Source organism: Miscanthus floridulus, chromosome 18 (genome assembly GCF_019320115.1).
Source record: "Miscanthus floridulus cultivar M001 chromosome 18, ASM1932011v1, whole genome shotgun sequence".
NCBI classification, from domain to species: domain Eukaryota; kingdom Viridiplantae; phylum Streptophyta; class Magnoliopsida; order Poales; family Poaceae; genus Miscanthus; species Miscanthus floridulus.
In genome coordinates this window covers 45,696,364-45,723,502 of record NC_089597.1, presented here as the reverse complement: position 1 = coordinate 45,723,502, position 27,139 = coordinate 45,696,364, and the positions used below count along the sequence as shown (strand labels likewise).

General features: G+C 45.8%; 3 protein-coding genes across 12 annotated transcripts; all 3 read left to right on the top strand.

The window, feature by feature from the left end:
* The first annotated feature begins 1,800 nt into the window (after nt 1–1,800).
* Nucleotides 1,801–10,094, top strand: LOC136522267 (pentatricopeptide repeat-containing protein At1g43980, mitochondrial-like). Of its 10 annotated transcripts, XM_066516094.1 has the most exons (10): nt 1,801–3,891; nt 3,975–4,073; nt 4,286–4,358; nt 4,432–4,566; nt 4,670–4,724; nt 4,841–4,938; nt 5,070–5,123; nt 5,205–5,320; nt 9,385–9,450; nt 9,752–9,776. In XM_066516094.1, exon 1 carries the CDS (start codon nt 1,861–1,863, stop codon nt 3,826–3,828), a length of 1,968 nt encoding a protein of 655 aa, XP_066372191.1. In that variant the 5' UTR covers nt 1,801–1,860; the 3' UTR covers nt 3,829–3,891; nt 3,975–4,073; nt 4,286–4,358; nt 4,432–4,566; nt 4,670–4,724; nt 4,841–4,938; nt 5,070–5,123; nt 5,205–5,320; nt 9,385–9,450; nt 9,752–9,776. The 10 variants fall into 10 exon arrangements, with proteins under 10 accessions (XP_066372191.1, XP_066372190.1, XP_066372192.1 ...); XM_066516093.1 differs by lacking the exons at nt 5,205–5,320; nt 9,752–9,776 and having other exon boundaries at nt 9,385–9,440; XM_066516095.1 differs by lacking the exons at nt 5,205–5,320; nt 9,752–9,776 and having other exon boundaries at nt 8,825–9,430.
* Nucleotides 10,095–10,136: 42 nt separating this feature from the next.
* LOC136522269 (LRR receptor kinase SERL2-like) lies at nt 10,137–11,539 on the top strand. The gene is made up of 5 exons (XM_066516102.1): nt 10,137–10,478; nt 10,569–10,640; nt 10,737–10,871; nt 10,998–11,057; nt 11,179–11,539. Exons 1-5 carry the CDS (start codon nt 10,357–10,359, stop codon nt 11,273–11,275), a joined length of 486 nt encoding a protein of 161 aa, XP_066372199.1. The 5' UTR covers nt 10,137–10,356; the 3' UTR covers nt 11,276–11,539.
* Nucleotides 11,540–26,650: 15,111 nt separating this feature from the next.
* Nucleotides 26,651–27,139, top strand: LOC136523748 (uncharacterized). The gene has a single exon (XM_066517323.1). The coding sequence runs from the start codon at nt 26,651–26,653 to the stop codon at nt 27,137–27,139; it is 489 nt and encodes a 162-aa protein (XP_066373420.1).

The window sequence follows — 27,139 nt, the reverse complement described above, 5'->3', positions numbered from 1 at the left end:
TGGGTTGTCAGGCTCTGTTGACTCTTCCCTCTTATGCTTTTCCTTGCTGTATTTTTCAGAATGCAACAGGTTTTGAAATATTATCAGAGTCCTTAGTTGATTTGGACATAAATGAAACATTGTGCCAAGCCTTGAAATTTATTTTTTTTCTAAGAAGTGACAGGAGATGTGGGCTGCATTTCAAAGAAGGGAGTTGCTAAATCTGACCTGAGTGTTTCATGAGACTCCAACAACATAGAATCGAAGTATGCAATTGCATGTGTCCTAGACTTATTTTGCACTATCCTCCCGGCAAAGCATCACCGGCTTTCACATATCCATTGTAGAACTGCATGAGGAGTAGTTCTTCTGTGTCTGGAAGTGAACATCAGCTGGTAGCATAAAGAACAGAAATCCAACAGTGAGCATTGCAGAATTACAAGCCTGTAAGTACAACATGTAAGCCCAGGAAAACTGGGTATAGGTTGAAGCGTTGCAATAAAGTAGCTGCTCAAACGTGAAACAAAGTAGCTGCTCAAATGTGACCAGAAGTACTTAGCTTGCATTTGTGTGATCAAATAAACTGATCTTGGCAACATATATGCAGTGTATGTTTTAGCAACCGTATATGTGACCAAAAGTGCAAGATTCAGCACAATAGGATGCATCTATGAGATCAAAAGTGCACAATAATCTTATAATCAAATCGAGCATAATGCTATGTCATCCTGTAGGTGCAAGCTGCAAGACCAAACAACGTGGTTTCCATTTTTCGGATAAACTAACATATGTGAGACCAAAAGTATGCCATCCTGTAGGAGATACCAGCAGTGTATAACTACTATATATACATGAGACTTAAGTACAGCTGTAAAAATTATGAGTAATCAGGTAACAAATGCAGTAATTAAAACCTGAAGAACAGTGTGTTACCCACTTGCCAGTAGATGCATAAAGTGATGCTTCAAATCCACAACCAGAGGTGTGAAGGATCCCTCCATCATATAAACACAAAATTGCATGTTCAGGTTCATGTCATCTCTCAGGGGTAAGAATCCGATTGTTGCCTTTAATAAAAATGAAGATTAAGAATCGAGCAGATAAGAATTTACTGACCAATTTGTACTGTTAACTAAGGTCCCCTATTGCGCACATAAAAGAGCACAAAGACAAATATTGACATCTGTCATGGAACATATGTGAGTGCTATACCATGTATTATAAGTTATACTATGCAAAAATCTGATATGCATATCGTACGTACTGTAATAGCTACTCATCGATCGAATGTGGGAATGCATGCATTTTCAGTGTACGATCCTTTGTGAGAAAAAAAAGAAACTTCATTAAAATAAGATGTACATGTTGATTTAATACTATATTTCTATATATTTTCGAGGTAATATATGCGTGCCATGCGTTAACTTTGTCCATAAAAACTGAGCACTTCCGAAACACAAACACGGAACTATGCAAGGGAAATATATGTGTAGTGAAGTAACAGCTAACAGAGGATGTACTTTCTTCCGCGCTCTCGTGTGTGCGGAGGCCAGAGAAATCAGCGGGAAGAACGACGAGCGGCGGCGGTCCATTCGCGTTTGCCGGCTGCACGGAGCTTCTGCTGCTCCGATCCGCTCCACCGCTCCTCGTCGGAGGACGCCGCCGCATTAGTTTTCCTTTTCCATCACCTTGCGCCGTTTTATGGATGGGCCAAGAGGGGATTGTTTCTATGGGCCCGTTGGATGATCCACTGGGCCGACCCGCCCCCGGATTGTGGACAAACACAAGATGCATTCAAGCAAGCATAGCAGCCAACGCAGGAGCCATGCGCGTGCCTCCATGGCGTAAGCGTAAGCCGCCGAGCGGCGAACCGCGCCGCCGATGCTCTCAACATCCCCGTCGTCCTCGTCCGACGCTCCACTCTTCACTCCTAGCGTCGCCGCCGCGCTCCTCGCCCGCTGCACTTCCCGCGTCGCAGCGGCAGCGCTGCACGCCCGCCTCCTCCGCTGCTCTCACGCCTTCTTCCGCTCCCCCTACCTCGCCAACTGCCTCGGCGCCGCGTACTCCCGCCTCGGCGCCGCACCGTCCGCCGTCGCGCTCCTACGCGCCGCCGCCGCCAAGCCCAACGTGTTCTCCCACAACATCCTCCTGTCGGCGCTCCTCAGCTCCGGCCTCCTGGAGGACGCGCGCGTGCTGTTCGACGGGATGTCTCACAGGGACGCGGTCACCTACAACGCCCTGCTCTCCGGCTACATCGCCGGTGCGCTTCCGGACGAGGCGTTCCGTGTCTTGTACTGCATGAGGGAGCGTGGCGTCAGGCCAACCGCCTTCACCTTCTCCATAGTATCGTCGGTGGTTGGCTCTGTCCGCCGCGGCCAACAGCTTCACGCTGCTGCTGTCCGCCACGGCCTGGCACGCCGTGATGCCATTGTAGGCAATGCACTTATTGATATGTATGGCCGGGTTGGGCTCTTGGATTATGCAGCGCGTGTCTTCTCTTGCATGGAACAACCAGATGTCACATCCTGGAACTCTGTCATGTCCGTTTACAAGGATCAGGCTCTCAGCAGTACTGTCTTTAGGTGTTTCCGGTCCATGAGGAGCAAAGGCTTTTCAGTTGATGGCTTCACTGTGTCCATCGTGCTCAGTGTTTGCTCAGATGGGAAGGATTTTGCCAAGGGTGACCAGATGTTGGCACTCTGCATTAAGACGAGTGTCCTTACAAACTCCATCGTTTCTAGTGCTGTTATTGACTTCCTTTGCGTGTCTGACAGACTGTCTGATGCTGTTCAGCTCTTCAGAGAAATGCCAACATGGGCCTCAGAGCCTTGCAATGCACTGATATCGGGCTATGCTAGGAGTGGCCTAATGGAAGAAGCCCTCAGCCTCTTTGCGGTGTCTATGCGAAATGGTATTATTCCAAATGAGTTCAGTTTTGCGAGTGTGCTGAGATGGAGTTCATGCTTTGGTTTAATGGAGCAGGGCACTCAAATCCATTGCCTGGTTTGCAAGCTTGGGTTTCAGAATGATGTAATTGTTTCCACAGCCCTCACTGACATGTACTGTAAATTGGGGTTAACAAAGCATGCCAGAAAAATCTTCAGCACAGTTGGCTCCAAGGATTTGGTGTTATGGAATACAATGCTGCTTGGCCTATTGCAAAATGGAAGAGCTAAGGAAGCCCTTGTAATATTTAAAAGGATGCTCAAGTGTGGTATCGAACCTGATAGAATCACTCTTTTTGGAGCCTTATCTGCATATGGTTTAGAAGGTTTGGTAACTAAAGGAATGGATATAATTACCCTGTTTAAAGATAGGTACCATATTATGCCTAGCCTAGAGCACTATACTTGCGTGGTCGACATGTTATGTCGTGCTGGGATGTTCAAAGAGGCAGTGAATTATGTAGAGAACAAGTTGCCAAAGTCTAGTGCTGCTACTTTCTCTAATATTCTGGAGGCCTGTATAGTCCATGGGAACATTGGCATGGCAGAGCTAGTTGCTGAAAAGATGGTGATGCAGAAATCTCGATTGTCACTGCCATATATTGTTTTGGCTCAAATATATGGTGCCAGATGTAAGTGGGAAAAAATGGCTGGAGTGTGGAGGTCAATGGAAAATCGAAGAGCAAAGAAGGTTCAGTCATGCAGCTGGCTCTGCATCAAGAATCGTATTTATGTTTTTACGTCGGAACAGATATTGCACCATGGAAAAGGAGCTACCTATGAGGTTTTGGATCTTCTATTTTGGGACATGACGGATCATAAATACGCTCTTAGTTTCGTAGAGCCCGAGAACAGCGAAGGATTAGATTGTGTCGAGCTGTTCCTCGACCAACCTGCTTCCTAACAAGTTACCTTGCCTTGCTTGTACTGAAGGTTCGTAGTGTCACAGACTATGAACTCAGAAAAGGTGCTTCAGTTATGTGAATCCTTTCATAGAACTGTAGCTTACTTCTTTTCGAATGTTTTTTGATTGGAATTGTTGTTTTGCAGATTTCAGTAAGATTTTGCTAGATTACGGTTAGGCTATTGCAACTTGGCCATTTCTCTGTATGAACTGCAATGTCGCGGAAGATTTTGAGATATGTGCAGGTAAATTTCTTCTCCCTCCTGTCAATTGCTGCATAGATTTCATCAATACTAGTAAACTATCTGGACTTTAAAAATTTCAAGTTTGCTGTGTAGGTTTGGTACTTTTTATATATTGGTTCCCAGATTGTGAATTCATGTCAGCTGATTATTTGTTAACTAAATGGCAAACTCTACATTTCCACGCCTATACCTTTTGTAATTTTGTTTGGTAGGGAAAAGATTCAACCCAGAATCATCTGGGCATGCTCTCCTCAGCTATAGGAAGCCTAAGCTAATTGGGGATGTGTGAGTATTCTCATGGATAGCCTTGTCAGTGCTAGTGTTTGTTTACGTCTAACAATTAGTTTCCCTGTTACAGTCTGCTGAACAACATGTAAATGGGCAATCCCAACAGAGATTGGCAAATTAGCAAAGCTCAACTTAATCTCTTTAGGAACCCCTTTTATGGCAGAACCCCCAAATCTGTGGGTCACCTTGAAAGCCTCCTGCACCTGTGAGTGGGAGCCTATCTGTGACAACTTTCTTCCATTACTGTTTTGTCTCCTTGAGGTAATTCTAGTTTAGTTTGCACTCATTGTATGCTTATGTTTTTTCAGAAACTTGTCATATAATGACTTGATGGTTACTGAGATCTGGTGTAATACAATGCAAGTAAGGATGTAGTTTTTATGTTTGTGCTTCTCTAGAACATAATTTTCTCATTGGACATATGGCACACAGAGGAAGTTTAAATATAAGGTTTTTTCATGCTCATGGTTTTCTTGCAGCATGAAGGGCGGGCCTGGTGCAAGCGGTAGAGTCTTACTGCTTGTGACCGGAAGGTCTCGGGTTCGAGTCGCGGTCTCCTCACATTGCACATGCGAGGGTAAGGCTTGCCACTAACACCCTTCCCCAGACCCCGCACAGAGCGGGAGCTCTCTGCACTGGGTACGCCCTTTTATGGTTTTCTTGCAGCATAGTCAGAAGTCATTTCATCTGTGGTTCTATATTGAGCAGGATTGTAAGGGACTGCACCGATGGCAATGAAGTGCCAATGTGAAGAGCCGACAAGTAAGACTGCAAACTAGTTGCCTCTCAAAATTTCCTATATTTAGTGAGGGAAATAAAGTGATAATGCTTGCTTCTACTCAGGTAAATTTTATTTATGATTCCTATAATAACAACCTTGTATTCTCGATAAGGACGATCCCGCACCTCAATCGACTGAACAGATTGGGGAATATTATAACTCGTGTTCAAGACCATGGGTATAATGTGATATTCTCTTCTTCTTTTTGCAAGGATGTAATGATCTCTTCTTAGTGTCATTGAATGTAGAGCGTGGATGGCTAAAATAAATTAAATTTCAGTCTTGCAATATCTACTGTGAGGAAAATATATATTTGCATGTTGAAGGGTCGAGATGGCGGACTAGAGGGGGGTGAATAGTCTTTTCTAAAATTAATCGCGTCGGCTAACCGAAACAAGTGCGGAATTATAACTATCGGTCTAGCTAAGACTACACCCCTCTATCTATGTTCTCTAGCACCTTCCAAAGATACTAATCAAGCAACAAAGGTGCTAGGCTAGCTAGAGCTCACCTAACCAATTTTAGGAGCAAGGTTACACAAACCTATGCCACTAGTACTTTAAGCAACAAGGGAGCTCCTACACATGCTAGTAAGCAAAAGCACAAAGCTAACTAAGCTCACTAGCAATGCTCAATAACAAGGCAACCAATGCCTAATTAGAGAGCGCAAAAACTTAGCTACATAAACTAAGCAATGTGACTAACAAGGTTACTAAAACCAAATTAGCCACGCAAGGGAGCTACTTCTATGCTACACAAGCAAGAAGGTAATTAGCAAGCTACACAAGCTATCTAATTACAAGAGCAACTACACAAGCTTAATATGTATAAAAGTAATTGCAAGCTTGTGTAACGGGGATGCAAACCAACGGGAAGAATAAGGTTGACACGATGATTTTTCTCCCGAGGTTCACGTGTTTGCCAACACGCTAGTCCCCGTTGTGTCGACCGCTTACTTGGTGGTTCGGCGGCTAATTAGCATCACCCGCTAAGCCCGCACGTCGGGCGCCGTAAGAACCTACCCCTTGAGTGAGGGTAGCTCAATGACACGCTTTACTAGAGTTGCTCTTCGCGGCTCCCGCGGGGCGAGCACAATGCCCCTCACAAGCACTTCTCCGGAGCGCCGCACAAGCTTCTTGCGCGCTTCGACGGAGACCACCACCAAGCCGTCTAGGAGGTGGCAACCTCCAAGAGTAACAAGCACCACCGGCTTGTAACTCGATCACCTAGTGCCACTCGATGCAACCTCACGATGCAATCGCACTAGAATCGCTCACTCACACAATCGGATGATCGCTATCAAGTATGTGTGAGATGGAGGGCTCATAAGCACTCTCAAGCATGAACACAAAGTCCCCCAAGGTGCTCCACACCAGCCATGGCCGAAGGCCACTTCTATTTATAGCCCCAAGGGCTAAACTAGCCGTTACCCCTTCACTGGGCAAAAATCGGGCCGACCGGACGCTCCAGTCGTGTTGACCGGACGCTGGACCTCAGCGTCCGGTCGCCCGCAGACGGCCACGTGTCCCGATTCCAACGGTCACTTGACCAGTCGTGTTGACCGGACGCTCCAGTCGTGTTGACCGGACGCTGGACCTCAGCGTCCGGTCGCCCGCAGACGGCCACGTGTCCCGATTCCAACGGTCACTTGACCTGACCGGACGCAGCAGCTTCAACTGATCGGACGCTGGACCTCAGCGTCCGGTCGTTTCCAGTAAGCTCCCCGAGGCATATTTTTCGACCGGACGCGTCCGGTCCACCTTGACCGGACACAGACCAGCGTCCGGTGTAATACCCTCGGTACTGTGCAGACCTGTCAGTTTGACCGGACGCAGAAACCAGCGTCCGGTGCTTTCAGACCCAGCGTCCGGTCAGTTGACCGACGCCAGCGTCTTCGCGATCAACTCGTTTTCACTTCTAACTTCTTCACCCTTGATCCAATGTGCCAACCACAAGAATTTGCATCCGGCGCAATAGAAAATAGGCATTCCATTTTCCTGAAAGCGCCGAATCCAATGTGCCAACCACAAGAATTTGGTAGATTCGCAAGCTCGGCGGGAGGGAGAGAGGAACCCAAACCCATCTCAACCCTGCAAACACCACCTCCTTTGTAAATGTGCCAACACCACCAAGTGTACACCACCATGTGTATGTGTGTTAGCATTTTCACAATCATTTCCCAAAGGATGTTAGCCACTCAACTTGCCACGCCACTCGATCCTAGCGACGATGCAAAGTTAGATCACTCGAGTGGCACTAGATGACCGATATGCAAACAAGTTTGCTCCTCTTGATAGTACGGCCATCTATCCTACACCCGGTCATAAACTTCTCTACATACCTATGACCGGTGAAATGAAATGCCCTAGGTTATACCTTTGCCTTGCGCATTCCATTCCATCTCCTCCAATGTCGATGCAACACATGCACCAACACGATCAACAATGATATGATCCACTTCATATCATCACATGATCATATTTGTTCATCGATCTTGACTTTACTTGCTCTTCACCGTTGCTATCGTCCATCGGCGCCAAGTCTTGCTCAAGCTTCACCGCCACGCGGTCCATCACTCCAAAGCCTTTGACTTGCCCTTCACGCTTGCAACCGGTCCATCAAGCCAAGTTTTGTCTTGATCTTCTCCACCTTGATCACATGACTCAATGTCATGTCTCATGTGCATTTAAGCTCCTTCATCATCACATGTGTGAGCTTGGCAACATCTCCAAGCCATTTTCACCTTCATGACATATGTTGCTCATACACATGTACCTGTGGACTAATCACCTGTGTATCTCACATAAACACAATTAGTCCACCTAAGTTGTCACTCAATTACCAAAACCAAACAAGGACCTTTCACATGTATACTAATTTTCACACCTAAACATTCGTATTGATAGGATAAGGGTTTTCATGGTTGTAGCACTGTAGGGTGTCATGTTTGAATGTATTCAATTTAAATTTGTTTTCCATTGCACACTTGATGTGTATTTTATGGTGAAGTTATTTTTTTTTATTTATGGTGCAACCTAGAATTATGGAGCTTAAGGAATCTAAACACATGGATGATCTTATCATGTGGTGCATTGATCGACCTTGTTTGAATCTGACTTCAATTGTACAGTCAAATAAAGTTCAGAAACGGTTAGCCTTGTTTGCTCACTTGCTCAGTGGTCTTTATGATTATAGTTAAGTTCCTGGAATTGTCGCCAAGGATTAGGGACTACAAACATTGCTAAGATTATCTGTCTTGAACTAAATTGGAGACCATTGATAATTATCTGAGGCTACCAAAATGCTTAGCAATCCCAGTTAGAAAATTGAAACGAGTTTATCAGTATTATGCAGTCAGCATTTCCATTATACAAAACCTGACAGCATGAATGTACTTAAATGGAGCCAATACAAACTACTTCCTTCATTCCAAATTGTAAGTCGCTTTGGTTTTTCTAGGTACCTAGCTTTTGCAATGCACCTAGACATTTTTTGTACGGTAGCTATGCACCTAGAATCCTAGGTATATACTATGTCTAGATACATAGTAAAGACTATGAACCTAGAAAATCTTAAGTGACTTGCTCAGTGGAACAGAGTGAGCACATTTTGTGCCTGTCGAGTTTTAGAGTGTAGAAATGGGGTAAATGTTTTGAATTTTTCTAACACTTAGCACTGGCAGGTCAACTTGCTGTCAAACTTTGGAGCTGGTCGACGCGTGGCTAGATACGTGGCCAAGCTCAGCTGTTTTGCTCTCCACTCCAGCTCTGTCTCTCCTTTCCCTGGATTCCATCTACCGAGCTCACTTCCTTTTCTCTCTCTGTTCCTTTGGCGAGCTTGCTGTGCTGTCAAGACTCAAGACCCGTCACCAGCACCTCTTCAGTGCCATCTCAGCTTGGCCCTCCCGCCACTACCTCCCATGGCTGCTGTGCTTCTGCTTCCCTTCTCACGCCTTGCCATCAAGATCCAATGCTACATATTCACCATGAGCTCATCTATGTGCTCCGGCAGTCCTCTTTCCCATCTGCAGTAGAGTAGTGCAGCAGTGCGGGCAAACCATCTGCCCCACTGCCTGGCGGCAGCACAGACTTGTGTTATCTTGCTTAGCATACGTGAGAGCTACCAATTTGTCTATAATTTGTGCTCGCACATCATAAATTCAGATTTAAACACTTGATCTTGTAATAACTCTAAACACCTGACTTACTATTCCTTGTTGTTTCTTTGTGCATGGATATGAAGTTGGCATTGTGAACCGATACGCAAGCGATCTTGGGTGTATCCTTGATGCATCGAGGGAATACCAGGGTGGGTTTCGCTTCAAATGATTGATACTGTTTCTGTCCAGGATTTTAGTTGTGTAACATGTTGATTGCCCGATAGAAGATATGTTAGCTCTCAACTTTATTGGATAGCGACCTGTTAATTTGAATCGAGGACAATTTAGATGACTCTTGACACGAATTGTTTCGAATTATTTTTCATTACTTACCTAATTAACCTTAATCCACATCAATAAATACCCTAAGCGCTGGAGTCTTGCATTTCCGGGTCATGGCTGCCTTTTTTGAGCACAGTTGAGCTGGACTATGGTGACCTTTTTCGGCAGGGCTGTGTCTATATATGGCTAGTGCCTAGTGGCATGCAATTATGCACCAAGCCCAAGGATTTTCAATTGCAGCTGCTTTCGACTTCCAACTAAATTCTGAAGTACAAATCTTTGCAAAGCAAGTGCAAAACGTATGTCCATGTTCTGTCACTCCTTAGAGCATCCATAAATTCTTGGCATTTATTCGATGTGCACGCATGTGCGTGCTTATTTGCTGGTGGTGTATGTTGAGTGTGTGTCTACCTAGTACTTTTTGATAACAAAACAGATAAACAGAGTCAGAGAGAATTTCTGCATTCTCCCCACTGATGGCCATATTAAATGCAGAGGGAACCCTGTCCTCTTTCTTCCCCAAGAGAAGCCTTCCTCGCGCTCTCGACTCACCTGCCTCTAGCAATGAAGGCACCTCCATCTTCCTCCTTCCTATTGTTGCTCCTGCTGTTCTTCCCTTCAAGCGGCCTTGCCGCCCCCAAGGATTTCAACTATGAAGGTTCTCCTCTGTTGTGGTTTCCAAGGACTCATTTTTTATTAGTGGTGTCTGTCTCTGTTAGGTTTTTTTGCACTGTTAGGTGTTGATTTCTGTGGTACTGGCAGTGCAAGTTCTTATGATGATCAAGAACCTCCTCAAGGACCCCCATGGTGCGCTAAAAAACTGGGACCCAGACTCCGTTGATCCCTGTAGCTGGTCCTTTGTCTCCTGCTCACCAGAGAATCTTGTCACTGCACTGTAAGCTAGACCCCTACTCTCCATCTATTCTTACCTCCAAATCAAAGCCACCATATAGTTCTCATGTTCTTATGTTTGCATGTTTGACAGGGAAGCTCCAAGCAAGGACCTTTCCGGCCTGCTCTCCCCGAGCATAGGGAACCTGACAAAACTTGAGACACTGTGAGTATTGTTCCCATGGATAGAGCAAGTCTTAGTGTTGAGTGTTATTTTTTTTAACTTTTTTTATTGGGAGGTGTTCTTTTTTTTTTGTCCCAGTCTGCTGCAGAATAACAACATAATTGGGCCAATCCCAACAGAGATTGGCAAGTTAGCAAAGCTCAGGACACTTGTTCTGTCCAGTAACAAATTACATGGTACAATCCCAAACTCCTTAGGCTGCCTTCAGTACATGTAAGTGAAGCATACGCTCCAATTTGCAACAACGTGATTTTCTTTGAGCCATTTCGTAAAGGTTTGTGTTCTTGCCAGGGTAAATCATAGCCTGGTTTGCACTCACTCTGCACTCTTGTCTTTCAGAGACTTGTCGTACAATAACTTGAGTGGTCCAATACCAAAAACGTCTGCAAGAACGTTCAAGTAAGTATCCAGTCTTGTTTTCATCTCAGACGCATGGCATTTATATAGGAAGTCAATGGTTTGGAAGAAATTTGTAGAAAGTTTAAAATCTGTGGTTTTTCTGTCTGTTGTTTTCTTTCAGCATAGTCGGGAATCCTCTTATCAGTGCTGCAGAACAGGACTGTGACAGGACAGTGCTGAAACCAAAGGTCTATCCTTATATCGCTGGTGAACAGTAGAAGCCCCAGGTTGGCAGTCGCTTACCTTATAGGATCATATATACCTCTTTCGCAAAAAAAAAGGAGGATATATACCTGATGAAGCTCAGTTATTAAGGTCTAGCAACAACACCCAGGTTGAATAAGCCATTCCTGTTCCGGCAAAATGGCAGACACGTAATCAAATATTACACAGTTCTTAGGCAGCCCTGTTGTCTCTTCTTGCCGGCTAGTGTGCTGTAAACGAACTCTTCACACTTCGCATAATGATTATTATGCAGGTCTCCTCCCATCTTACATAATGTTCTGCAATTGCCGTTCGATTCAGTAATCAGATCCAGTCTTGTGTCTGTTCTTCTCTGCGACTCTGCAGCATATTTCCATCTCAGACATATGACACATATAGGATGTCAGTATTTTCAATTTGAAAGAAATTTGTATAAAGCTTAAGAACTGTAGTTTTTTGGCATTGGTTTTTGACGAATACCTGGAACCCGGGTCACCGAAGCCACGACTAGTCCACAAGACGGGGTTGGGCGGGACCGATTGGTTAAGATGTAATTTGGGATGTCTCATTTACTTGGCGCATAAGGTTTAGATGGACAGGCATGTAAACCAATCAGATTGTGATTCTGTTGTAACCAATTAGAAAACCAAACTGTAAACCGATCAAGCTAGCTAAGACCATATGCAGTAAGAAGCTCCCTGATCGGTACATCGAACACACCCCTACACACATATCGAACCAGCATTCAGTACACAGACAATAAAAAACACCATACCAGGTGTAGGGCACCCCACCTACGCCAAATCTTCGTGTCGTGATACCTCTATGATTTACTATGCGTGATGCATCAAATCACTCATTGGTGAAGGGAGATGGGAAACGCCACACATCCTTTGGGTTGGGTGAATTTCATATATAGGCCAAGACGGCTTGCGTTATCAGACATGTGTACAACACACATACATATTCTATCAACCACCCACTGTCGAAGCGGGAGAGTCACGGACGCAAAGACTGGACCTAAACTCAGTGAACACTGTACATGTAAGCCTTTGGTCATAATATCCACGAACTGGTGCGATGATGGGACATGCAGCTTGTGCACATGTCCCAAGGCTACCTTCTCATAGATGAAGTGGATGTCGATCTTGATGTGCATCATGCGGCAATGATGGATGGGACTGACAATCATATAGACAACGCTAACATTGTCGTAGTACACACCGGTCTCACGAGCAATCAAGACATGGATCTCCGAGAGAAGCTGGTAAAGCTAGTAGTGTTATACTTATAGAATCACTAGGAGTAGATCTAGCCGGGGTGCTTGATGAATCAAAGACCTAGAACACGTTCTAATGCAACGAGAGAGAAACAGAGAGGGGTGGATGAGGGCTGATGAACCTGACACCGCGGAGGAGGATGATCCAGAGGCCGCCATCAGGTTCGTTGGTGAAGTCTGCGCACGGGTAGCGACGGTCGGGGAAGATGGGTTAGAGATGCGGTGCCGGCGGTGAAGATCGACGACGGCGCAGTGCAGTGGTGGAGGTACTTCCCGTCACTGGCTGCACCCCTCATTTAGATCAGGTTTAGGGTTTGTCGGCGGGGAGCTCGGCTCAGGCCAACCTCGTGATAAGAGCCGCCGGCCCCCACCTCTTTTTGTAGCGCAGGGTGACATGGGCTCTCCAGCCATGGTGGGCTAGGCGCCCCCGATCAGGGCGCGAATCAAAGGCCCAACTGGGCCGTTGGGTCCAGTTTGGATTAAAGATCAATCTAACAATCTCCCCCTTGATCTCTTTCCATCTTTCATTTTCATATCATTTACTTTTGTTCATTCCATTACAGATTAGCGCATAGAGCATGTCTCATCGTCACGGTCTATTGCCGATAGATTTAACAGCTACAACACACTACTCTGTTCTGAAATAGATACTTATCTTTGGGCCTTCTTTTGTCTAGGAATTATAGGCTTTCCCTTAAACCCATGCCGGCTACATGTTCTCTGAACACGTTGGGTGGTAAGCCTTTTGTAAGCGGATCCGCGAGCATCTTTACTGTACTTATATGCTCAAGACTTATGACTTGATCCCAGACTTTATCTTTCACAATATAATACTTTATGTCAATGTGTTTGGCAGCACCACTTGACTTATTATTGTGAGCATACTGTACTGCAGGATTATTATCGCAGTATAACTTAAGTGGTCTATAGATGTCGTCAACCACCTTCAAACCGGGTATGAACTTCTTTAGCCAGTTCACCTGCCCCGTTGCCTCATAACACGCTACAAACTCGGCATACATTGTGGACGATGTAGTGACGGTTTGTTTTGAGCTTTTTCATGAAATAGCTCCCCTTACGAGAGTGAATACATATCCAGACGTGGATTTTCTATCATCTCCCGCATAATCAAAATCTGAAAACCCCACTATATGGAGTGAATTAGATCTTCTATAGTCATCATGAGGCCTTTCATTCCTTGCAAATAATGCAAGACTTTCTTTACTAATTTCCAGTGTTCTATTCCAGGATTGCTCTGGAATCTGCCAAGTAACCCGGTAACAAATGCCAAGTCAGGGCGCGTACATACCTGAGCATATTGCAAGCTTCCGACAGCTGAAGCATATGGAACCGCTTTCATTTGATCGATCTCATATTGGTTCCTGGGGCATTGAAAATCCCCATATCTGTCGCCCTTGACTATAGGAGTAGGTGAGGGACTACATTTGTGCATACTGAATTTCTTTAAGATTTTCTCTATGTATGCCTTTTGTGACAGTCCTAATACCCCTTTACTTCTATCTCGGTGAATCTCGATCCCTAGAACGAACAAAGCTTCACCAAGATCTTTCATATCAAATTTTGAGGATAAAAACTTCTTTGTCTCCAGTAGTAGACTGACATCACTACTAACAAGTAAGATATCATCCACATACAGGACAAGGAAGATGAACTTCCCATTCTTAAACTTTGTATAGACACAATTGTCCTCTACATTCTCTTTAAACCCAAAATTTCTTATTGTCTGATCAAACTTCAAGTACCACTGTCTTGAAACTTGTTTTAATCCATAAATGGATTTCTTTAGGCGGCATCCCATTCGTTCTTTTCCTTCTATGACAAAACCTTTCGGTTGTGCCATGTAAACATTTTCCTCCAAGTCCCCGTTGAGAAATGTCGTCTTTACATCCATCTGATGTAATTCTAAATCGTAAGGTGCCACTAATGCCATTATGATTATGAAGGAATCCTTACATGAGACTGGAAAAAATGTCTCATTGTAATCAATCCCTTCTCTTTGCGTAAAGCCTTTTGCCACAAGTCGCGCTTTATATCTCTCTATATTCCCTTGAGAGTCAAGTTTTGTTTTGTAGACCCATTTACAACCTACTGTTTTGGCTCCTTTAGGAATTATTTCCAAATCCCAAACTTTATTGGCATTCATAGATTTCATTTCATCTTCCATGGCCTCAAGCCATTTTGATGAATGATCACTTCTCATGGCTTCTTCAAATGAGGTGGGATCATCCTCCATTTGAAATTCCTCAGTGTTGTACACTTCATAGTCAGCAGGAATAGCTGATTTTCTAACTCTTTGAGACCTTCTAGGGGCCTCCACATTTGGCACATCTTCTGTTTGAGGCTGTTGTTGCTCCCCCTCATGTGTGGCAATTGGTTCTATAGGATCCTGAAGAACAGGTTCCTCATCGTCATTCATTATTGCCACAGGCGGAATAACAACAGGTGCTGGCACCATAGTATCTTGTACTATCGGTGCAGCGACAACAGGTAGTAAGAAAAATGGCTCATGAATCATCGGAGTGGGCACATACACCCGCTTCTCTTCAAAGTCAATTTCTCGAGCTACCATGCTCCCCCTCATCATTTCATCCTCTAGGAAGACAGTGTGTCTCGTTTTCACAAACTTTGTATGTCTATCTGGACAGTAGAAACGAAAACCTTTTGACTTTTCTGGGTAGCCAATGAAATGGCAACTTACTGTTTTGGGATCTAGCTTCCCAATGTTTGGGTTAAATACTTTAGCCTCAGCAGGACTCCCCCACACACGTAAGTGGTTTAGTGAGGGTACTCTTCCTGTCCACAACTCATACGGTGTTTTGGGCACTGACTTACTTGGTACTCTATTGAGAATATGAATGGCGGTTTTTAACGCCTCCATCCACAGGCTCATCGGTAAGGTGGAGTAACTTATCATACTGCGCACCATATCCATCAGGGTACGATTGTGTCTTTCAGCTACTCCATTTTGCTGAGGTTCGCCTGGTGTAGAATACTAGGCTACTATACCATTCTCCTATAAGAACCTTGCAAAAAGGTCCAGGAACTTGGCCATATGGGGTATGCCGACCGTAGTACTCCCCCATGGTCGGACCTGACTATCTTAATCTTTAAATTGTGTTGGTTTTCAACTTCTGCCTTAAATATTTTAAATTTATCCAATGCTTCTGTTATTTCTTTGATTGGATAAATGTAGCCATAACGGGAGTAATCATCTATGAATGTTATGAATGAATCATAACCATCCATAGTCTTTACAGGAAACGGACCACAGATGTCTGTGTGAATAATCTGCAGAATTCCTGCACTTCGTTTGACATCTTTCTTAATTTTCTTTACATACTTTCCTTTAATGCATTCTCTGCATTGTTCTAAATCTGAGAGCTCTAATGGAGGAAGAATATCATTCTTAACTAGTCTTTCTATTCTACCCCTCGAAATATGGCCTAAACGACAGTGCCATAATTTCGACAATGCATCGTGAGCTCTCTTTCGTTTTCTGTTTACATCCGCAGACGAGGATACATTCACATTGTCGCACGCAACGTTCCCATCATCGCATACAACATTCACATCATCACATAGTGATAACAGATAAAGCTTATTTTGTAAGATAGCAAGACCAACACATGCATTATTAAATGTTATCTTACATTTGCCATTTCTAAAATGGCAATCATATCCATCATTATCCAAGCATGAAACACTAATCAAGTTTCTCTATAACGAGGGAACATAAAGAACATCTCTAAGTATAAGTTTGAAACCATCAGCAAGCTCTAGAGAAAGATCGCCAATGGCTTCAACTTCTGCTCGGACTCTATTTGCTACTTTAACGTGTCTTTCGCTTCTTTCCATAGTCCTCGTCGAACGGAATCCCTGTATATAATTAGCAACATGAACAATTGAATAATAACAATAACAATTACATGCCTTAGTTCCAACGTTGGTCAAAATCAAAACATACAATTGTCCTCTACACTAATTCTACATCACCGTTGGGCAGAAATAGAATTAGTGCAAGACAAAACATCATAATATTGCCATTAATCAACGTTGGTCAGAATAATAACAATATTATAATCAATTAAAACATATCCATTTTCAAAATTAAATTCTCCCGTTGGTTCAAATTTAATAATGAAAATAACATCTTTAAATATGCAGCGAAAAAATGAACTCATTTTCTTAAATTTTTACCCACAGGGAAAAAATACTTTTTTCTATTTTCTTTTGAGCCAATTTCCATTTTTCAAATTTTCAGGAAAAAGAAAAAACAAAAATTGGCTCGCGGGCTCATTGTGACTTTCTTGGCCCAAAAACCGGCAAAAGCCGGCTGGGCCCATCTCTCCACGCGCGCTGTCGCACCCAAGCCGCAACGTGGGCCTGGGCCGACAAAGCTCCACGCGCCCGTATGGGCCGCGATGCGGCCCATGCATCTGGCGCCGTTGGATCCGATCGAACGGCTACACGACGTCTTCGGGCGAACAAAACCGCCCCCCGGCCAAAACCCTAACGGCCATTCGGCCTTCTCCTCTCCCTTCCCTCTCTTAGCTGAGCAAGCCCGAGCGATGAGCAACGACGGCAAGAGCGAGCAGAGAGCCCCGACGCCATCGCCGGCCCCCTCGCCATCGTGTGCGCTCACCAGCGGGTGAGCACGCCGCCGTTGAGCGACCTAGCCATGGCGCCCCTATGGCCTGAGTCCGGCGAGCAGCTCCCCCCGGGCTCGGCCTTCTTCTCCCCGCGCGTCGTTCTGCACGACGGCGAGGTAATCCCTCTGGGTCTCCCTCTTCCCCTTTTCCCCTTCTTTGGTTCTTGTTTGCTCTTCTCGGTTTTGATCGATTGGGATGGGATTTAGGGTTAACTGTGTTAGGGTTAGGGTTTTGGGATGGGCACTGTTTATCTTCCCCAGAGGGACTCTATGGTTTTAGGGTTCGACATCGCGTGTTGAGCCCTCCTTGTCTTTCTTTTACCCAGTTAGGGTTTGGGTTAGGATAAACCCTCTTCTTTTCTCATTTCCTTAACCCAGTTAGGGTTAGGGTTCAACCAAACCCTCTGTTCTTGTTAGATCTGCACTGGATCTAACCTTCTACTTTCTTTTCTAATCGGTTTACCCATTCTAGATCTAAAACCCTAGCAACCGATGGCTTTGATACCATTGTTATACTTATAGAATCACTAGGAGTAGATCTAGCCAGGGTGCTTGATGAATCAAAGACCTAGAACACGTTCTAATGCAATGAGAGAGAAATAGAGAGGGGTGGATGAGGGCTGACGAACCTGACACCGTGGAGGGGGATGATCTAGAGTCCGCCATCGGGTTTGTTGGTGAAGTCTACGCATGCGCAGCGACGGTCAGGGAAGATGGGTCAGAGATGCGGTGCCGGCGATGAAGATCGATGGTGGCGCAGTGTAGTGGTGGAGGTACTTCCCATCACTAGCTGCGCCCCTCACTTAGATCGGGTTTAGGGTTTGTCAGTGGGGAGCTCGGCTCAGGCCAACCTTGTGATAAGAGCCGCCGGCCCCCACCTCTTTTTATAGTGTAGGGTGACAGGGGCCCTCCAGCCATGGTGGGATAGGCGCCCCCGATCAGGGCGCGAATCAAAAGCCCAACTGGGCCGTTGGGTCTAGTTAGGATTAGAGATCAATCTAACAAGTAGCCCTCGACGACGACATGAGCGGCAGCCCAATACTTGGCCTCGACACTGGAGTGAGACACGTTGGTTTGTCACATGGATGACCAGGACACTAGGTTGTCGCCAAGAAAGGAGTAGTAGCTAGAAGTGGAACGCCGAGAGTTTGGGAAGCTAGCCCAGTTAGCGTCGGAGTACGCGATCAAAGAATCAATCAACCTTGTGTTGATGTGGAGGCCATCTTAAAACGCTCCCTTCACATAGAGAAGGATGCACTTGATCAGCATGAGATGCATGAAGAGGCACACATACTTCACAGCATATGCCAAATCTGGTTATGTTAGTGTAAGGTACTAGAGTGCACCCATAAGACTCTGGTACTCCATTGGATTAGCAACAGGGGCGCCTTTCGTCGCCGATAGCTTGGCACAAGCATCCACGCGAGTTGAAGTGGAGTGGCACTCATCCATGTCGATGCGTTGATAATGTACTGCCACTAGAACGGGAACATGTCGTAGGGAAACTATGTCACGGAGATACAAAGAAAGAGGTGTAGAGCGTCAAGGTCTGTCATGGAGAACTTAGAGTGGAGAGACTTGTGATGTGCCATAATAGTGTCATAGATGAGGATGTGAGAACGATGTCGTTGACGTATAGTAGGAAGTAGGCGACCTGATCCCACTCCTTGTACACAAAGAGGGACATGTCAGAGACTGAGGCAATGAAGCTCACCTATTGAATCTACATGGTGAATTGTTGGCACCATGCTCAAGGGGCTTGCTTGAAACCATAGAGGGAGTGCTGCAATAGACAAACAATGACAGGAGTCACCATGTAGACGAAGGCAGGCAACTGCTGGCAGTAGATATCTTGGTTAAGTGATCTTGAAGAAACACGTTCTTCATGTCACCATGCCTTGGAGGTGGTGATGCCGGGGATAGTCTAGATCGTCATTGGCTTGATGATCGGATTAAACGTCGTCTCATCGTAGTCGACGTCGTGCTACTGTGCAAAGCCGAATCAATCTAGCGTGCTTTTTTGTGGCATGCAAGAGTGTCTCGACATGGAAATTGTGCTTGTAGATTCACCTTCTTGACACCACATTGGCTCTAGAAGGCCGAGGAATAAGGCGCCATGTATTGTTGTCGATGCCTTATACTCGACCACCATGGCAGCGCTCCAGTTTGAATCAGCAAGCACGCTACGATAACTAGCCGGGCTGGATTGGCGACACCTTAGTGTGGGAGGCGGAGAAATTCAAGGGATCAACCAGCTTCAAAAAACTAGTCTGAGAGCGAGTGAACATCCGCCTAGGTGCTGGTGGCTGTAAGGAGGTAGCAGAATCATGAGATGCGATCTGGGGAGAGGACAAGGGACCGTGGAGGGTGATGAGGCACACTGTAGATGTGTTGTACACTCGACAGGGAACGATGGGTGGTGCAGCGCTAGGGCAGGGATCGAGGCCGATGTCTCAAGATGGGGTGGTGGTTAGAGTTGGACGCGACATGGGGATTCATGGCACGGAGAGGGAAGGGACAACGTCCCAATGACGGGTGTCGGCTAGGGTTTGGTAGCTAAAGAGAAGGAGGTAGGATGAGAGCATGTGCTCATGTTCAACACATTATATATTCTATCAGGGGTGGTAAAAAAGCATCCATAGTTTTCATAGGATTGCAACGGGAATGTGTCGACAGTGATGTCCTATGCCTATATCACTGGTGAACAGTAGAAGCCAACAGTGACGCCCTGTTCGTTTGGGCTTGTTTGGCTGATAAGCCATGGCTGAAAGTACTGTTGGCTGGTTTGATGTGAGAGAAAAATACTATTCATTGGCTGATAAGCCATGGCTTATAAGCCAAATACGACCAAGCGAATAGACTGTTAACTCTGAGTTTTATTAAGACTGTCAACCACATTTAAGTTGAATAAGCCATTACAGTTCCACCAAAATGGCAGCGTACGAACAAGTTCCTTGCTAGCCTGTCTACTTCAAGCTAGGCGAGTACGTTGTAAGCTCTACTCTTCACTTAATGGTTAGTTAGTGCTCATGCCATCTTAAATTACTAAATAAGGTTTTGCTTGCCATTCGATTTGTTAATTGGTGTCATAAGAGCAACTCCAGCAATGCCCATATTTGAACCCCCTATCTAAATATGGGTGCTCAGGAAAACATAACTCCAACAAAGCTTCTACTAGAGCCCTCAAATTTGGGTGGGCACCCAAATCCTCCCTCTAGCCCTCATTCCTAGAGGATCTAGAGGGAGACCCTTCTTTCAGTTGCTGCCATTTATCTGTGGCAGAACCGTCTAATCTAATGACTCTTAGGAGTACTTGTCTTCCATTAGACACTAAGTACCAAAGGGAGAACACTAAACTATGTAGTTCCATCGAGCACACCCTAAGAGAGAACTAAAAAATCTATATTTTTCCATCAGGATCGTAAACGAGAGAATAAAGCTTACAACATTCTTAAGTCATTTCTTACATCACTTTATTACAGTACCAAAATATTACCTCAATTTATTATAACCGCGGAATATAACAATGTTATTAGAGTTACAGAGGAAGCATGATTAATTTAATGACATAGTGGAGCATTAACATAGTGGACATTTTTATACAAGAGCTGCTAGCAGATTTTACATCTTTTCTTATAAAAGCCTTTCATGAGGGTTATAAATAAACACCACGGTCGTAGCGTGAAAGGAATCCTCTCTAAGCCCATCAGGAGGTTTCCACACATAAGAGTCAGCTCTAAGTATCCTCCGATCACCTACAACAGGGGATTAAAACCCTGAGTACTCGATTGTACTCAGCAAGACTTACCTGATAGGAGAAAAATAAGAGACTCCAAGGATATGCAAGGCTATCTGGCTCGTGGGTTATTGCATCTATGGAAGCATTACTAAACGTGCGTCCTTATATTCAATTTCATCAGCAGTCATCATTAGTTCATTAACTAACCATTCTATGTAAGCACCTATGATACTTTCAAGCAGGTGGTAAGCAATCAGAACCATTTTACCATCTTTCATATTCCAGTTCTTACTATAGTGCTAGACTATAGCCAAGTCATACCGTATCACATGGCGATTCGTGAACCAATGTATCCCAGCTGGGTACCCCGAAACACACGCCCCACTTATACCCTAGGCACAAGCAAGACCAATCCATCACTCTCCTGTCAAGGGGTCCAGGTCCCCCGTCCAAACTTAAACTCCAAGCCCCCACTTCTGAGTCTCGGACTCAGTGTGGTGCTTAGACCTCCACCATCCCCACCTCCAATCAGTCGGTCCAAAAAGAGCCGGAACCCACGACAAGAGAGCAACGAGCCTTCTCGCTCCCATAAGCAAGTATGTGCTTAGGATAATAAGTCTGTGACCTGACTACCATCCATAGCAATGGACGGTCCTCAATCGACACAGGCGGAACAAGTGCAATCCGAGCCTCGCTCAAATGCCTAACCAAGTCCAGATCCAAAGTACCATTTCGCCCGGTCTTCAATTATCATTCATATATATTCCATGTGACAGTAATATAATAACAACAATAATATCTTTCCTATCTCTCGCGAGTGATAGGTAATCACTCGACTTCTATCGGATCCTATAGCATAGCAGTCTACATGATCCTGACATACTAGTAGGACTCATAGGATAAGAATATATATATGCAAGTGATTTTCATCAAACTCCTTAAAACTTAATGCACAAGCATAAAATAAAGTATAGAATAATAGGGGTTATGCACCAGGGCTTGCCTGGGTAAGATATAACCAAAAGTTAGCATTCCATCATAGTGACATGATCATCAAGTCATCATCTTTTCCGCTACCTCGCTTGACTCCATGATCCATCGTTGTTCCTATTATGATATACGCGGATGCAACACAAAGATGTAATTAATCAATAGCAACTACAACTCTCAATTACGATTACGCTCTGTAAGCTAACGAGCTAGCTTTAATGACTAACGTACTATTCTATATATCCACGTCATCAAGTAAGGCTTTGTCTCTGGAAAAATGTTCTAGTTTTAAAATCCCAAGGTGCTTTGGCATTTTATTGATTAAATATATATTTTCGAACTAGGACTTATTTAGCTACCTAGCAAACTAATTATTATGGAGCTACAAAAATTATAGTAAGCACCTAATAATGTTAGGAATTTATTGTAAAAGTTTCAGAGCCAACACTATCACCAATTTATCACAAAAATTCCTTTAAGTTTATATTTTAACAATATTAAGCATCTCAATTTAATTAGATCACTTCTGAAAATATTATAAAACTATATGAAAAAATATACAAGCAGATAGATCATGATTTTAGGAACTCAACAAAATTGGTTTCACAATTTTTGGTTAACTACACAATTTTACATTGAATTTATAAATTTACCTTAGAATCTAAATTAGAAAATGCTTAGAAAAGGAAAAGGGCCGGTGGCGACCATTTTAGCTCGGTAGCCCAGCGCGGTGCAGCTGCACGCGCGTCACGGTGGCCTAGCAACGGCCCAAGGCTGAGTGCACCCACGCGTGCTCGCGTTTTGCAAAAGAGGGCTCGGGCTTTTGGATAATCATACGGAGCAACAAAACACTATTACTACAGACTCACGCTTTGCATTAAAGACCCTAGAATGTGTTGCCTTTGCAACGGAGCAGTCCTCGACGTGCCCGTGCGTGGCGTCGCGGCACACCAGCGGCAACAGCGGTTATGCCGGGCCAACTAGTCTCGCTACGATGGAAGTAAGGGACCGACCACCATCTACAGCTAAATGCACAAGGGTGGGCGGCGGTTAGGAACTTGGAGACGCGCTGGCATGAACTGCAGTGGCGAGCGACTAACCGTGGTGGCGGGGCGACTGTTCCGGCGAGCCTATGCCCTCTCGACAAGGTAGAGATGGCGGAGAAGCATCCTTAGCTCACCATGGTGTACGCCCTACTGACGGTTGAAATTAGGAAGCACTGTGGTGGTTTGGCCATGTGCGACCGAGCGGGGCGGTGGCGCTCTACGATGGACACCAGCATGTCACCACATCTTCGGTAAGTGCCCTGGCCCAATGGCGCGAGAACAAGATAGAGGAGGTCAAGGCGAGGTCCTAGATATAAACAATTGAACTAATTCGGACCTTACCCTAAATTCACTGGGACGACGGCGAGAAAAACGCCAAATTGGTGGCCAATAGTGCTTGGTTGCGCCAAAGTGAGGGTCGGGCTCCTAGCTGGCTTTCCTGTCTAACTACTAGAACGCCGAATTGAGGTGTGGTGACCCGAACCACACGTATGAGCTTGCAAAGCGGCATGGCTCCATTGGCGGCAAGGCAGACGGGGCAGTGGCTTCCAGGCTCAAACAACCTCGACTAAAGCTATGTTAAATGAACTGGAGCATCCGCACGATGAGGCTCAAAGGGAGCATGCCGTGAGGTGCTGAGATGGGACCGCTCGGTCTTGGTAGGGAGTGGATGGTGGCAGTGGAACAACGGTCACACGCGGGGCCATCTCGTAGGGCCGGTGCAACAAGACGACGCGAGGGAGGGCAGTGACACCGCGACACGGGCATTAGTGCGATGTGACTACGGAGGCAGGCAACATCTCGATGAGTAGGTGATTCGAGCGGTGGAAAGAGCGCCACATCGGCCAAACAGCGACTGCTGCGGCATCGGCTTTGGCCCCGCACATGGCTTGGCAGGCAGCGTGCACGCAGCAGCCACGCAGCAGCACTGCAGCTCTGCCCAGCCCTATGGAAGGCGACTGTGGCCGGCATAGCCCGGCATGCGGCCGACGGTCGACAGCCGATGAGGCCGGCCAATGGTGCAACGACCAAGGCCTGGAATGACCAGGCAGCAGCAGCACGTGCGTGGTGACTATAGACACGGGCCGCGCAACAATGAGCGATGACGTGCATGAATTTTGAAGCGTAGCAAGAGTTAGTAATGATCACAGTTGAGGTTCAACTAACTCCCCTATCGTAAGGTCCACATTGCCAACGACCTAGCAACGCCATCACCATGACCGGAGAACAACCAGGGAAGGAGATAGATGGATGCCAATATGAGCTCGTCGCACTGAACGCCAGTTGACGGACAGAGCCCCAACACGTGGTTTACCGTGCGTTCCAACGAAGTTGGGGAATTTTTACGAGATCAATGTGACATCCAACACAACTTCTACCTACACCATGCTCATGTACTCACTTTGATGCAATAAACAATACGAAAATATACAACTAGTGTTTAAACATTTTTGTTAGAAATTAAATATTAAAATAGCATTGTCTTACTACTTTTCCATACTTAGGAAAGTTAAGGATTTCATTTGAGGCTAAGTAACCATTAACTCTTTTGTCGCAATTTTTAATAGATTTAAACCTTGTTAACTTCAACCAACAAATACTCCATGCAGTAGTCCATACCTTATACTAACCCGTAGGAGCAAAATATTTAAGCACCATTTCACTATTTTGCTCAACATAATTTGCTAAAAATGGTATTTTAACAATAGTTCAGGTGTTTGCCAACTTAACGAAAAGAGCTCATCGTAACGTCAAATTTGATTTTTGAGCTCCCAAAACACTAGTTAACAACATCTATTTTCCAAAAGTTAAAGTTGCATTTCCATCTACTAAATTTGTACTTCAATTTTTATTTAAGTACTGAATACATGTTATGTTTGATCCTTGTTCCTAGAAATTGTTTTTCACCTCACATGCGTTATACATTTTTAAAACCCAGAAATTTGTTAAGCTAATCTTTCTCGATCCTAAATTTCGGTGCTAAGCAAACTCGTAACACCAGGGGTGTTACATTATCTCCATGTCATGTTGGGAACTACTCACCTGAGCCCGACGAGCCACTGCTCGACGCCTCTCTCCCGCCCGCCTCCGCCAATGCACCATAGCCTGACTCCTCTCCCACACGCCCCCAGTCAACGTAGCTTCTCCCGCTCGCCCCTTTCCTCGTGACTCCTCCCTAGCGTGTGACACATCCACGACTCCCTGGCGTAGTCATGACCGTGACTTTGTTAGGACTGCCTGCCATGTGGGCCTGAGACAGGCATCAGTGGGGCTCTAGCTACAAAAGGGAATGGAGCAGGCCAAGGAAGTCATTGAATATTCAAAATAGAGCTCATCTCCATATCCTTCTACTGTTCTTCTTCTTCATGGAGTCTTCAATTCCTCTCTTGTACCCAGTTCCCATTTGTAGTTGGAGCCCCACTGGTGACAGCCTATCTCGGGCTCACATGGCAGGTAGCCCTAATTTACTCCGGCAGCGATGCTACTATGACTCCTCTCCACCGATAGCTCTGTTAGCGGCTTGACTCCATCCTCTCGTGATTTCCGGTGTTTTGGCTAAGAAAGTCAATGGAAAGCGGGGCCCAGGTGTCATTCTCTATTAGAATGAGTTTGAGGGCTCTATTTTGAGGGCTATTGCTAAAGTGCAGTCTAAAAACATGACCCTTAAAAGTTGGGAGTCCTTAAATAAAAAGTAAGGGTCCTCTTTTGTGGGCAATGCTGGAGTTTTCTATAATCTTTTATTGCTGGATTTACGATCGTTTCCAATGTTAATGGTTGTTAGAGTATTTATTTCCTATCATTTACTGTTGTACCGGCTACCCCTTGGGTTTCTACCCAGTGAGCCGCCTAGGGACTCCCGGCATGATACCTGGGACTTCCCCCCTCTTAATTCTCTAGTTTAGTCTATCTCTCTATATATGTAACCCTATTGTAATATCTCCTTTAAGTGAATCTAAGCCTATTGGCATTCCTCTATCATGGTATCAGACTAATCACAGTCTTGGGCCTTTCCACCTCCCGCCCACCCCTCTGCTTCCGCCCACCTCTCTGCTTCAGCTGCCACGCCTCATCTTGATGGCTGCAGCGCCTCTGCTTCGGCTACCGCGCCTCACCTTGATGGCTGCCGCGCCAATGGCCTCCGGTGGCTCAACCTCTGGCGCCTCAGCAGCGTCCATCGCGACTCAGCTTCGCGACGAAGCCCTTGCCGCCACCAAGACACTAGAAGAAGAGGCCGTCTCCTTGCGCATCACCAACTCCGAGCGCAGTCAGCAACTCCATGAGGAGGCTGATCTTCTCAAGTCAGCCACCGCTGCCCAGGAACACGTCCGTGCCGCCACCGCTGCTCTTGAACAAGAGCGCGCAAAGGCTGACATCCTGGAACAGTAGGCCGCTGCCCTCCGTGAGCGTCTTCGCCCAAAACCCCTCCGGGACGACAGCACCGTGGACGGCGACGATGTCCGCTCTGAAGCTACGGCCATTACTCATCTGCACAGCCAGGCCGCCGCTGTCCAGAATATCAAGAACTTGATCCCCATCGTTCTTGATCTATAGTCTTCCAACTACTCCAAGTGGCACGGCTACATTCTTCGCACCCTTGGCCGATTCGCTCTGAAGGACCACGTCCTCAGTGACGATTCCCGCTTCACCGACCCGACATGGTCACGCATGGATTGTGTGGTCGTCTCCTGGCTCTTCAACACCATCTCCTCCGACCTCCTAGATGTCATCCACGAGCGTGACGGCATCACTGCTCAGGCGACCTGGCTTGGGATTGAGCAGCAGTTCCTAAACAATCGCGAGTCCCACGCCATGCTCCTCGACGCCGAATTTCGCACCCTTTCCCAAGGCATCCTCTCCATCGATGATTACTGCCGCAAGATGAAGAGTATGGCCGATGCTCTTGCTAACCTTGGTGAGCCCATCAGTGACCGCACTCTTGTGCTGAATGTTTTATGTGGCCTCAACGAGCGCTTCCAATTCATGTCGCAGCTCATCACTCGACAACGGCCGTTCCCTTCGTTTGCTGATGTCCGTGCCGACCTCCACCTGGCCGAGCTCAACATGGCGCCTCCCTCAGCTCTCCTTGCCTCTTTGTCCAGCAAGCCTTTTGCCTCCTCATCACCATCTGGGCCGTCATTCCCACGCCCTCCATAG

Coding starts and splice junctions, on each gene's coding strand:
- LOC136523748 (XM_066517323.1), top strand. CDS start 26,651: ATGGATTGTGTGGTCGTCTCCTGGCTCTTCAACACCATCTCCTCCGAC.
- LOC136522267 (XM_066516100.1), top strand. CDS start 1,861: ATGCTCTCAACATCCCCGTCGTCCTCGTCCGACGCTCCACTCTTCACT.
- LOC136522269 (XM_066516102.1), top strand. CDS start 10,357: ATGATGATCAAGAACCTCCTCAAGGACCCCCATGGTGCGCTAAAAAAC. Junction 10,479..10,568: donor GAGAATCTTGTCACTGCACT/GTAAGCTAGACC, acceptor CATGTTTGACAG/GGAAGCTCCAAGCAAGGACC. Junction 10,641..10,736: donor CTGACAAAACTTGAGACACT/GTGAGTATTGTT, acceptor TTTTTGTCCCAG/TCTGCTGCAGAATAACAACA.